This window comes from Mobula birostris, chromosome 1, assembly GCF_030028105.1.
Source record: "Mobula birostris isolate sMobBir1 chromosome 1, sMobBir1.hap1, whole genome shotgun sequence".
Taxonomy (NCBI): Eukaryota; Metazoa; Chordata; class Chondrichthyes; order Myliobatiformes; family Myliobatidae; genus Mobula; species Mobula birostris.
The window spans coordinates 116676620-116689731 of NC_092370.1; the positions used below are offsets into that span (position 1 = coordinate 116676620).

Below are 13112 nucleotides of genomic sequence, written 5' to 3' on the forward strand. Positions count from 1 at the left end.
GGTACTGTGCTATTCTCCCTTTTAACGTGCGCACAGATAATGTTAAGCTCATCAGGGAATTGATGTACCATTTGCAAAATGATGCAATGGATTCCAAACTTGTGTCAGAAAAGCACAATAAAAGAGTAGAAAGCTTACTTTTGGAGCTGTTTTCATGACCTCAGCTGGTAAAGGAAATGGAGCAGCTAGTTTGAACAAAACAAGTTCCCACAATCAAGAAAGTTATTAATTTTTTTTGCAATTAATATTGGCCAGGGTACAATAAAGAATTGACCATTTCTTGAGGTAGCATTGTGGTGTTCAGCAATGATCTGGAAGGGCAGAACGTAGCCTCAATTCAATATCTTGTCTGAAGATAGTGTCTGTGTACCATTCCTTCAGTACTACAATACCATTTGGATTAGATGCTTCAACTCAGGCTGTTGACTGGAAGTTGAATTGCTACCAGAGTTGACACTTAAGCTAATTTAGACAGATACTTTATTGATCCCAAAGGAAATTACAGTATCACAGTAGCACTGCAATTGCATGGATATACAAGTACTAGAAAGGAAGTAAGAAAAAAAAAGTTACCTCAACAGTCTTAACAGGAGGGGGTCATCACTTCCCTGGCTATAGGTTGATTCATTATAGAGCCTAATGGCCGAGGGTAAGAATGACCTTATATAGGGCACTCTTTGGAGCAGCGTAGTTGTCTTAATCTGTTACTAAAAGTGCTCCTCTGTTCAACCAAGGTGGCACGTAGACAGTGAGAAACGTCCAGAATTTCCAGGATTTTCCGTAGGGTCCCTTGTTCTACCACAGCCTCCAGTGTGTTCAGTTTGACTCCTATAACAGCCAGCCTTTCCAATCAATTTATTTAGCCTGTTGGCATCACCCATGTTGATGTCACTGCCCCAGTAAACCACTGCAAAGAAGATTGTACTGTTGCCAACAGACTGGTAGAAGAGAGGCCTGCATACTCCAAAGGACCTCAGTCTCCTCAGGAAGTAGAAGCGACTCTGGCCCTTCTTGTGCACAGCCTCTGTGTTGGTGCTCTGCTCAAGTCTGTCAGTCAGGTGCACGCCCCAGGTCCTCACCGCATCCACATCCTCACCATCAGGGAGCAGTGCAGGTTTAGCCTTCCTGAAGTCTGTCACAATCTCCTTTGTCTTACTGATGTTGAGCTGCAGATGATTTAGCTTGCACCATTTGATTAGTTATTGGTATTGGTTTACACAAAATGCAGTGAAAGCTTTTGCTTTTGTGCCATCTTTTGCATCATTCCATGCATAAGGACATTGAGGTAGTAAAAACGAGAACAATGTCATATATGTTGTTACAATTACAGAGAAAGTATAATTTGTAAAGTGCTATAATTTCATCAGCTCTGCCTCCTCAGCTCAAAAGGAGTTGCAAAATTGTAGGTAATGCTGTAGACATGGACACCCCCTCTTACTTACTTCCTGCAGCACAGCTGGTATTTAGGGCAGAAATCCTCCGTCTCTGGCAGTATTCTGGGCTTCCTTCAATATGTCTGTAGCTTCCTCTCAGTTTTCACTACTGTCAGTCATGCAATTCCCAGGTGGAGACTCAGGAATACTTTCACACTCAAATGAAGGATTCTTCGTTCCTTTTTCCGTAACAATTTTGATTTACCGCCAAATTTGGAGGATCAGTTGACCATTCTTAGTCTGGCCTCTACCCTTTAACCCGTTTGACATGGGTGACCCTACCAAGAGCCAAAGCATAAAACTTTGACTCCACTCAACATTGCTCTCCGAGTCATCGAGGCACACAGGCCTCCAAAACATGACGACAAGGATGTGGTCTTCACTGAGGCGACACCCACTCTACTACAGAAGTAACTCCTGAAATCACATTGAGCTTCACCTTCCTATTTCACAATAGGCACTGCATTGTAGGATAGGGAGCTGATGCTGGTGGGATTTGAAAGCAGCAGAAATGTCATAAGCTCCAAGTTGTCTTCTGTCATATATCTCACCAACTTGGAAGAATTTCGGTTGCTCCTTATTGTTATTGTGACAGTATTAGAAATTCTTAATAGCATAGCTAGATTATCTTTGTGTATCTATAAACAGGCAGCTCATGAACACATTGATACCTAGAAATCGGCAATAAATGTCGTCTCACCAGTGACACCATAACCTGTGAACAAGAATTTATTGCTATACCTGTGCCATTGTTCTTCATTGGGGAATCAAGGTTACTTTTATGATTGGGGTCTTTACATTGTTGTCTGACTGAGACTGGGGACATGAGGAGGAGGTGCACAGTCTAAAGATCTGTGTTCCTCTGCTGTTGATTCTATTTACAACACTATGATCACACTGTGATCATGACTCGAGCGTTTTGTCTGTTTGCAAAACCAGCACTGTTGTTCACAAGGTAAAGATTGAGAAGTACCTCAGCTGTGAAAACCTGTAACATCTGCTTGAAGGAATTGGGTCAAAATGAAAATTTAACTCTGAACAGTGCTGTCCATGGGCTTGTCATGTTCATTCTTGATGAAAATGATGCTGTTGAGAAAGTTATTGTTCTCATGTCATTGCATACATTCAGATCTCCAAAGACCCTGGTCCAGTAGATTTTACACCATACAATTGAAGTCTTTTTGTTGCTTGGGCCAAATTTTTCCTGTGCTTTTTATTTTCAGAAATGCGTGACAAGTTGAGAAAATGGCGAGATGAGAACTACCGGAATAGTGAACAGATCGCTGATGTCGGTGAAGAGTTGATCAATGATTATGCTTCAAAACTTGGAGATGATAGTGAGTATAGAGCTACTGGTGCAATAGGATTGGGAATAGTAACACAGTTCACTAAAACATTGGTAGTGTTTATTCCAAACTGACAAAGAAATTACATTGGCACTGAAGAGACTAATTATTTTGTAAATTCACGAACATTTGCACTTCATTTCTGATAGGATTATATGGTATATATTGAGTGTTTCCTTCAAGTCTGTAGACCCACCCTAAAATTATTAAATATTTAGCTTTCTTATCCCTTAATGATTTCACAGCCAACTTTGAATCAGCTTGTGTTGACACGAGGAATGATGATGGAGCAAATAAGGTGTTAGTTTGCACTGGTAACCAGAGAAGACAGGTCTGAAATAATTGGGAAAAGAAGCAAAGGCCGGTTAGAAGAATTTTTTTTAATACAGTGAGTTTTTGAAAAGGAAGACTGTAGGAGAAGTCAGGGGAGTGGGATGAAAATGAATTAGTCCCAGATGATGACTACAGAACTAACAGATTGTTACTAACACAAACACATTTGGTTCATTTTGTACTCCAAAGATAGAATTTGCCATCCTCGCATGCCCTATGTGTTACTTCAGTCTCACAGCAATGTGATCGACTCTTAAATGTCCTCTGACATGACCTAGCAATCCACTCTGTCTGGAAGCAAGTAGCGATGGACAGTAAATGTTTTCTTTGCCAGCAATACTCGTACCTTGAAAAATGAGTGGATGAAAAAAATACCGAAGTTTGATTTAAGGTGCAGGTGCAATAGATTGAATGTTTGTTGCTAGGTTGGTAGCAGGCTTCAAAACTTAAAAAAAAACTATTTTACTGAATATTAAAGTAAAGGAAGCTGTACATTCCTTCCTCTATTTATCTCTATCTCACTTTGCCTTGCTTTAACTTTTTAAAATTTATAGATTAAAGTTTGCTGGTGGTGTCAACAAAAAAATTCTTCAGATTTTACAGTTTGACCTTGAGTAATTTATTTTTTTCTGATTCATTTTATAAATGACCTGTGATCAGAAGTGTTGTGTGTTGAGGTACAGTTTTGTTTGCATGTCCTTTAGACAGATCATGTCTTGCATAAATATCTCAATGTAGTACAGAGGAAAACAGAATGGAAAATGTTACAGAGAGGGGTGCAGTGCATATCGACAAATTAAATGCAAGGGCAATGATGAGGTGGTTGGGGAGATCAAGAGTTCATCTTTTAGCATATGCAAGGTCTTTTCAAGAGTCTGATAAGTGAGATAGAACCAAGAAGATTTCTTTAACTCTGGTGGTACATGCACACAAGTTTCAGTATCTTCTGTCCAATGGGAGGGGAAAAGAGACAGCAACTAGGATGGAAGAGGTCCTTGATAACATTGGCTGCTTTCATGAGGCAGGAATCTTGAGCACACTGTCCAAGTTTAGAATTTCAAATCGAGTATGGATGGGTTTCTGCAGAAGCTGGCTAAGATCTTCATTAAAAATCTGAAAGGATCTGTCCCATTCCATTTTTCTCATTTGAAAAGAACTGACTTTGGTAACATATTTTATCTCAGTACATCCTAAAGCACTTTTGTACTTTTGAAATGTCGTCAAAGTCAAAATCTAGGAAATGTGGTAGCCTGTTTGCACACAGCAAGCTTCCACATTTAGCATTTGTTTTGGTGATGTTGGTTGGATGAGGAGTATGATCAAAACATCAGGGAAATCCTTCCTGTACTTCAAATTATATCCACCTGCAATGATAGATACTGCCTTGGTTTAATGCCGCCTTTGAAAGAAAGCTGGAGATAAGGTAGTAATTGAGACCACCCAATGTGCTATTGTGCTTGAATCAACACTTGATCTGCTGTGTGGGAAGATGGCCTTTCTTGGTTTAGTTTGGCTTTCCTTGCTGCTTTAAATTGATAAGGTGCTATAACAGCCTCATTTAATTTTATTGTGGTGCTAAGTATCATCAGTTTGAAGGGTTGGTATGTAGATGTTGATTTAAAAAACGTACATCAACTGAAGTTAGAAACTCAACTTGCATGAAAGAATGAAAGTGGAATTACAAATCTAAACTTTATTTTCAGCTACCATCCCACAGGAAATCCCTGTAAGAGGAAATTCCTGTGTACAATTACTTTGCCTTATCATCTGGAACTTAAGGCAGTCTTTTATAGCTGAAACGATTGTTTTCTAGTGACTTTTGTGTCTGCAGAGTAAGCTGAATATTTGGATGCCAAGTCTCTTTTTGGATGCACAGTCTGATGATACATAACACCACAATTAAATTAAATGAGGCTATTACAGGCTTCCAAAGATAATTTTTTTTGGTGTGGTTATGCCGTGCTTGGTAGAAAACAATATTAACAGGTTTGTATTTTGCAAAAAAAAATTGCTATTGCACTTAGCTAAATGCAGTAGTCTCCAATTTATTAAAGCTTCGAAGGTTGTTTGTGTGGTTGTCTCCAGGTAAGCTATCAGGTCAATCCTAGGGATGATCACAAACCAAACTGCTGTTGGCAGGAGTTCTTTATTGCATTCATTAAATTAAATTATAGTTGGCTTATCCTCATTGGATCTTTCCGGATGTCAAGTTCCTGCAAACATGCCTCATGTTTGACATTACTACTGTGTACACTGGTACCTTGCTAACCTTACATGGAGATGATTGATTTGTTGTCATTGGACCTGGTGTTAGATGCACTATTCCACTGTGTTATATAAAAGACATTTGCTTGAGGTGGGTGCTGCTTTGCCCATGAAGCAGTTGTATCACCTATACGATGGGGATGCCTGGGAGGGCTTATTTATCATAGAGACACCTTTGGGCTGGGGGCAACTGTATAGTCAAAGAGAGAGAGAGACGGCAGCTTTCACTACATCCAGTAGGAGTTGATGAGAGAGACAGTCTGTGAACACGTAGGGCTTGATCGTGGTGATGGTCCACACATACTGTGCTGGCCAGGCTGAGTGTGATCCATTACTGGGAACTGACAGTACCTCTGGGCCCCACATCTCAAGCAATGTGTAAGTGCTTTGCTTGCTTCAGCCTCTCAACATCAGCCTTCTGGACAGCCTGTCCTCAGTGGATGATTCTTTGCTGCCAGAGCATCAGTGTAAAGCAGGGGTTTGCACCAGGTTTGTGAATAGTGACAGCCCAAGCAACTGGTCGCTTCTTATTGTTTAATATCCAATTAATTGCTACTCAGCCATCCTTGTTTACGCAGCCCCTTCATCCCAGGTATCAATCCAGGAAGCCAACTCTGAACCTTCAGTGCCAGCAAAGCCCTCCTTATTTCAGGAAACTGCAGCTTGTAATGGAACACTGGTGTAGTCTCATTGTCCTGTACGGTTATCATCACTTCCTTACTTTTATTCTCTTTCACGTTTGTCATGAAGGCTGATGTTTAATTTGTTTTCCCATTTACCTGCTGTACCTGCTGCCTTCCTACCAAGGAGGTTAATAATCTGTTTCTTTATATTGTACTCTTATCTACCTGTTATTAGAAAGTAGAACAATACAGCACAAGAACAGGCCCTTCAGCCCCCAGTGTTGAGCCAAACCAGCACAATCAAAACCCCCCCCCCGAAAACCTAATCCTTCCTATCTACACAATGTGCATATCCCTCTACCTTCCTCATATTCATCTGCCAATCCAAACATCTCTTGAAAGCCTCTAATATATTTGCCTCTACCACCATATCAGGCAGTGCATTCCAGTTATCCATCACTCTGAGTTTAAAAAAAAAACTTGCCCTCACATCCCCTTTGAACCTACCCCCCTCCCTCCTTCAATGCATGCCTTCTGGTATTAGACACTTCTATCCTGGGAAGCAGATACTCCCTGTCTACTCTGTTTCTCATAATCTATCAGACTTCCCCATAGCCTCCACCTCTCCAGAGATAACAACACAAGCTTGTCCAGCACTTGCCCTCTAAACCAGGCAGCGTACTGGTAAACTTCTTCTGCACCCTCTCCAAAGCCTCAACACCCTTCCTATGGTGGGGCAACCAGACTGTATGCAATATTCCAGATGTGGCCTAACCGGACTTCTATAAAGTTGCAACTTATATCCTCTTGCCTTTTGAAGTCAATATCTCGACTAACAAAAACAAACATTCCATAAGCCTGAAGAACTGGAATAATGAGATGATATTAATCTGAGCTGACATTGGCAAGATACTCCTAAGTGAACTATATGTCAACATATCTGGGAGCTCAAAATTTGTCATCCTGGTGAATGTCAGAAACAGAAATCTATTTCAGGACAATCTGTAATATTGTAAGCTGCCACATGTGACAGTGATCAACTGGGTTTCGCTGAGAAGTGCAGAGAGCCATGGTGGGAGCAGCACCAGCAAAATGAGATGTTGAGGCAAAGCTGCTGCCTAACCAGTGGATGGAGTAGACATACAATCTGATTACTCACTATTAATCTGACTCCAGCATGACCCAAGTGACAGAAGTTGAAGTCACCACGACTGAAAGCCCACTCTCGGATGTCCCTTTGTGTTACTGCCTGGGCCGCTTTGCTCCAGACCTGATCACAGCTTGGATTGAAACATCAAGCACACAATTCTGGAGGTGAGGTCTGAGAAACTGCCTGCGACATTGAGAATACGTAACCAGGTGTGGCATCTTTGCATTCACATAAAGGATGTGGCTGTCAGAGGTCAGTCATTCCAGCCTCAGGACATCACTACAAGCCCAAACAAACCCAGTTACATCATTAGTGAGCTTTCTTCCAGGAGTGGGATATTTGATTGTATGTAATGTGCAGAAAGACCTAGACAACATTCGGGTATGGGCTAATAAGTGACAACATGTATGAGACAAAAATACAAGCAAAGGCCATCTCCAACAAGAGAGAATCTAATCACCTATTGATGTTCCATGACATTACCATTGCCAAGTCCTGCAGCTGATGAAAAACTGAACAGCTACAGTATAGCTTCTCAAGCAGGTTAGATGTTAAGTATGCAGCAGTGGTTACTGTCCTCCTTGATGCCCCAAGGTCTTTCCACCATCTACAAGACCCAGATTAAGATTGCGATTGGATACTTTCCACTTAGCTGGGTTAAGTACACAGTTCCCATAAAGTCAAGAATCTGAACAGTAAACTTTCCTTATTATTGCACCCATCAACCATCATTAACATGGATTCCTTTTATTGGCACAGAGTAGCTGCAGGTTATTCTGTCTGCAAAATGCACTACAGCTAGTCTGCCAATAATCGCCAAGCGTGCAAAGCTTTCCAGGTGTAGTGAAGTACCTTCACCCAAGTTTACTTCCAAGTTGTGCACTATCCTGACATGGCGGAATATCAAAGGTTGCTGTACTGTTTGCTGGGACTAACTCTGCTATTCCCTGTATTGAGCCTGAGGGACTGTAGTTTTTCTAAAACATGCCTCACCGACACCTTCTCACTGGCACCATTGAACTGCTGCTGATAAGTTAACAAATTTCACGTCACATGCCAGTGATAATAAACATGATTCTGATTCAAGAGTCATTAGGGACAGTCAATTGATGCTTGCTTTGTTTGTGATGCCTAGATAAAAAAGTAACAAAACAAAATTGAATAAACAGTAAAATTTCCAGCATCTGCTGAATCTCTTGTGTTATTGTTAAACATTAAAGAAATCACAGATTACTTTTGGTTTCCTTACTTGAGGAAAGATTTATTTATTTAGAGGTAAAGCACATAATAGGTCCTCTTGGCCCTTCGAGCCATGCCACCAGCACTTAACCCTAGCCTGATCACAGGACAACTTGCAATGACCAATTAACTTGCTAACTGGTATGCTGGGGTGGCGGGTGGGGTGGGGAGATGGTGGTTGTGGAGAACTGGAGCATCTGGACTCTATGGGGAGGACATATAAACTCCTTGCAAAGGATATCGGGATTGAACTCTGAATTCCAATGCCCCGAGCTGTAATAGCATTGCACGAAGCTCTATGCTGCCATGGAGCCCAAGGTGGATATGCTGCCTTTGGAAGTGGTGCAGAGGAAGTTCACCAGGTTGATTCTGGGCATGAGGGGTTTAGCCTATGAGGAGAGATTGAGTCACCTGGAATTATACTTGCTGGATTTCAGAGGAATGAGAGAAATCTTCTCGAAGCTTCCAAAATTATGAAAGGTATAGAAAATATGGAGCAAATTTCCACTGGTAGGTGAGACTAGAACTGTGGGCCATAGCCTCGCGATTTGGGGGAGTAGATTTAGGATAGCGATGATGGGGAGAAACTATTTTTCTTAGAGACTGCTGAATCTTTGGAATTGTCTGCCCAGGAAAGCAGTAGTGAGTACCTCACTAAATATATTTAAGACACAGAGTTTTTTGGACATCAGAGGAATTAAGGGTTATGGGGTCAAGGAAAGTGGGTGGGGCAGAGCCCACAACCGGATCAGCTGTGGTCTTACTGAATAGCAGAGCAGGCTAGATGAACCAGATGCCTACTCTTGCTTTTCTTTCTTATGTTCTTAACCATTGGATCAACTCAGAGCTCTTTTATCCTCCTGCATCAGCTTGCAAGTTGTCCAACAGTAGTGGGAGGAGGAAACCCTTTGTGTTTTTTGCACACGATAAAAGCTTGCCCTTGGTACTGGATTTTTGTGGCCCTTACAGCCAAGCTTTCCCAGTTTATCTGGCATCTTCCCAATGAAATAGAAAATTGTCTGAACATTCCTGGGTATGGAATTCAGGGCAGACCTAATCCAGTTGGTTTCCAACCCTTTATCGTTGTGCTACTGATTGAAAGCATCGTTGACAGTAATGCCAAGTAATGCCACTACTTGCACTTTGAGTATTGCCAGTGAGGAGTGTGTGCCATCCCTGATGTCAAGGCACCAAGGAGCCTCCTAATAGAACTGAACCCAGTGGGACCTACTGGCTGGAGTCCCAGTTAGCACAAAGGAATATAGTGCTGGTTGTGAAGGAAGGCCAATTTTCCCAACTTCAGGACATTGAAGCAAGAGTTCCTTTGGGTAGTTATCCTTGGCTGAATCATCTTGACCTACCTTGTGGCGCCTCTCTCTGGCATTGGAAGTGGTATGTTTGCAATTACTGCATGTCTTTAATCCTATTTGCAACTCTTAAGATTGTGCAGCCGCCGATAAATTGCAACCAATATTTGCCAAGGAATGACTCATCAATTAGGTGCTGAAGTTTGCTACATTTTTATTAGATCCAATTCCAGTGCCATGTTTTAACATGATGCTGAATAAATTGAATGATGTGTATTGTAGTGAAAATAAGAACCTGAAAAAAGAGCCACATTGGGCCCTATTGCCCCTGAAGCACCTCCACCATTTGGTGCAAAAGATGAACTTCAATGTGGCCTTTAATTTTCTACCTTGTTTTTGTTTATAAAGGGATTTTAGTCTTTTCTAATATTTTCAGCAGAATGGTTTTAGTTTTCGTTAAAATCGGGTATTTTCAGTGTTAAAGACATCAGACAAGGAGTGTATTCATATCAGTTTTGTAAAGTACAACTAAATTTAAATAATCAGTAACACGATTTGCATCACAAATCATATTAATATTGAAATTTACCACTGTTACACCACATCCCAATTAATGGGTTATATCCTGCAACTCCAATGTTGCTTGCCCCTCATCAGCCTGTTCCTGAATGTCCTCTGGATCTTCCTATTTGTTGCTTCATTATCTGATGGAGTTGAACATTATGCAGCCGTTTGCAAACATACATGCTTCTGACCTCACAGAGGAAAGGTAATTTTAAAAACCATGTGTTGCATTCCTGAAGCAATATGATATGATGATTATGAAGATATGATGCTTATGAAGACACGTCACGTAGTCCTCTTTTATTGTCATTTAGTAATGCATGCAGTAAGAAATGATACATTATTTCATCCGGTGTGATATCACAAAACACAGGACAGACCAAGACTGAAAAAACTGACAAAACCACATAATTATAACATATAGTTACAACAGTGCAACAATATCATAACTTGATGCAGAAGTCCATGAGCACAGTAAAGTTAAAGTTTCTCAAATGTCCCACATCTCACGCAGACGGGAGAAGGAAGAAAAACTCTCCCCGCCATGCCGACCACAATCCGACTCTGAGTCATCCGAAAATTTCGAGCTCTGATCAGCTCTCCGACACCGAGTACTGAGCGCCATCTCTGTCTGAACAATTGGACCTCCTTCTCGGTCGCCAAAAGCAGGCAAGGCCGGGGATTTTGAGGCCTACCCTCCGAAAGATTCCCGACCACACAGTAACGACAGCAGCAAACGGGCTTTTCAGAAATTTCTCCAGATGTTCCTCTGCGCTTTCAGGTCCATTCTCCATCAAATCAGAATTGTCCACGTCCCCTATTTAACAGGTACAATATCATTTTTCACCGAAGGGCTGCGCACACACAGATGTGCTGCCATCTTCTCCTCCTGCCTTACTGAAGATGTAAATTTTGAAAGGTTGAATTTTTTGCTAGCATGGAGTTTGATTGCAGGAAAAAAAATAATTAGACCTTGGGTTTTTATTAGGTACAATTGAAATATTTAAGCTGCCTGCAATGGTCCCTTGTAACAATTGTGGTCTTTGCCCCATACCATCCCAGCAGCTGATTACAATCCAGCTTATCCTCCTCTCCAAATGCACTTACAGTTCCTGTCCTGCACACCCAACAATTGATGCTGGAACCCACCACCACTCCTTCCCATGCCTCTGTTAATTGGAACTTGTATCCCCTGCCGTAATTCATGTCAAACCTCCCTAAGTTCATCTTTAGTTCAGTAGTGGTTTACAATCAATGAAGGTGTGGTGGTGGTTGTAACATAGGTAGACAAATCAAGCTCCCAGAAACACAATGTGATGTATTTCAGTAAACTTGGTTGATAGATATTGACTTGGAAGAAGTTTCCAGCTCTTCAAAACAGTACCTTGAATATTTTTGCCTACTAAGAAAAAAGACAGATTTCTGAATTGAAGGAGTGTGTTGTACTGTCATAGCCTGGCTAACCCAGATAATATACTCAAGTACCTGAAGAGGGATGTCCATCCTCAGCTTGGATAAGTTTCATCCACTGAGCCAAGGATATGGAATTGAGTTGAAGAAAATGCCTCAGATTTATTCATTTTGGATGTCAAACAAGGGTTTTAAAAGTTGATCTGTATGTATCTGTGGTGGTTAGGCAGGTTTTTGAAAGCTGCTTATTTCCACTTAAACACAAGGTATTCTGCAATTGCTGGAAATGTAGAGCAACACGTAAAATACTGGAGGAACTCAGCAAGTTGGGCAGCATTCTGATGAAGGATTTCTGCTTGAAACATTGATTGTTTATTCCCCTGAACAGGTGCTCTGTGACTGGCTGATTTCCTCCAGCATTTTGTGTACATTGCTCCAGATTTCCAGCATGACCAGAATCTGTGTTTAGAACACAGACAAGGGCTTGCTAATAAATTGTATGTTTATTGGTTATTCTGTGTTACACATGACCTGCTTACGTAGAAATTTGTATTATACTCATAACACTTATTTTTTTTGTATATAAAACAAGTAAATTCGATTCGATTGTGGTGTAAAATCATTTTGTGGATAAGTTGGTAGAAGTAATATGGTTCTGATAAAACTTCAATATCTTGGTGAAAGATTCCAGAGGTTTTGTGATGATTCACTCAACTCCTTTCTACTCTTGCAATCTTCATTATTCTTGGAAATGTTAAATTCATTAACAAATGTTGTAACTCAAGTGATGGATTTGTGAGATGTTCTGGCAGTCAGCTATCTATATACTACTAAAACTTTCATGCTCTGTCTGTTTGCCTGTTTGTGACCTCCAATTAGCGCAAATGGTGCATTACAGCGGCACTTTTTTGGGCTAAATCGAATTAAAATGCGCTAACTTACAGAATGCAGGCAAAGTTCAGGGTTATATATTCATATAAAATTGCTCATTCACCAAAAAGCAACAGGCTGGCTTTCATCCGAGAGCCAATCGGCCATCATGGAAATCAGGACGTGACAAACTGACGCATGCACATGGTCAGCCTCAGCAGCGACACCTACCAGAGCAAAAGGGCAGGGCAGCTCTATTTCAAGGGGTCAGATTCTGCTAATCACCATCAGCATGTGCAGGATTGGGACAGATCTAACTGCCACCCATCAATAAGAGATGATTAAATCTTATTGTAATGACGTACTTCAAAACACCTATAAAACCCTTTGCTGCAGTCAAAGGACAGTGGGGACTATATCACGTCCATTTAATAGAGTGCCAACCACATCATCAAGAATAATCAGCATCCTTTGGTGTTAGTGCTTCGTATCTTCTAGCCAGCATTTGGGTAAAAAAAAATGGTCAGCCTAATTATGCCGCGTGGAAAGGGAATGGGGACATTATGGTCAAG

General features: G+C 41.1%; 1 protein-coding gene across 1 annotated transcript in view; it reads left to right on the forward strand.

The window, feature by feature from the left end:
- Nucleotides 1-13112, forward strand: part of emc2 (ER membrane protein complex subunit 2) — a 150119-nt gene that overhangs the window by 15568 nt on the left and 121439 nt on the right. The window contains exon 2 of the mRNA XM_072260810.1: nucleotides 2657-2770. Coding sequence (XP_072116911.1) covers nucleotides 2657-2770 — 114 coding nt within the window. The remainder of the gene's footprint in view (nucleotides 1-2656; nucleotides 2771-13112) is intronic.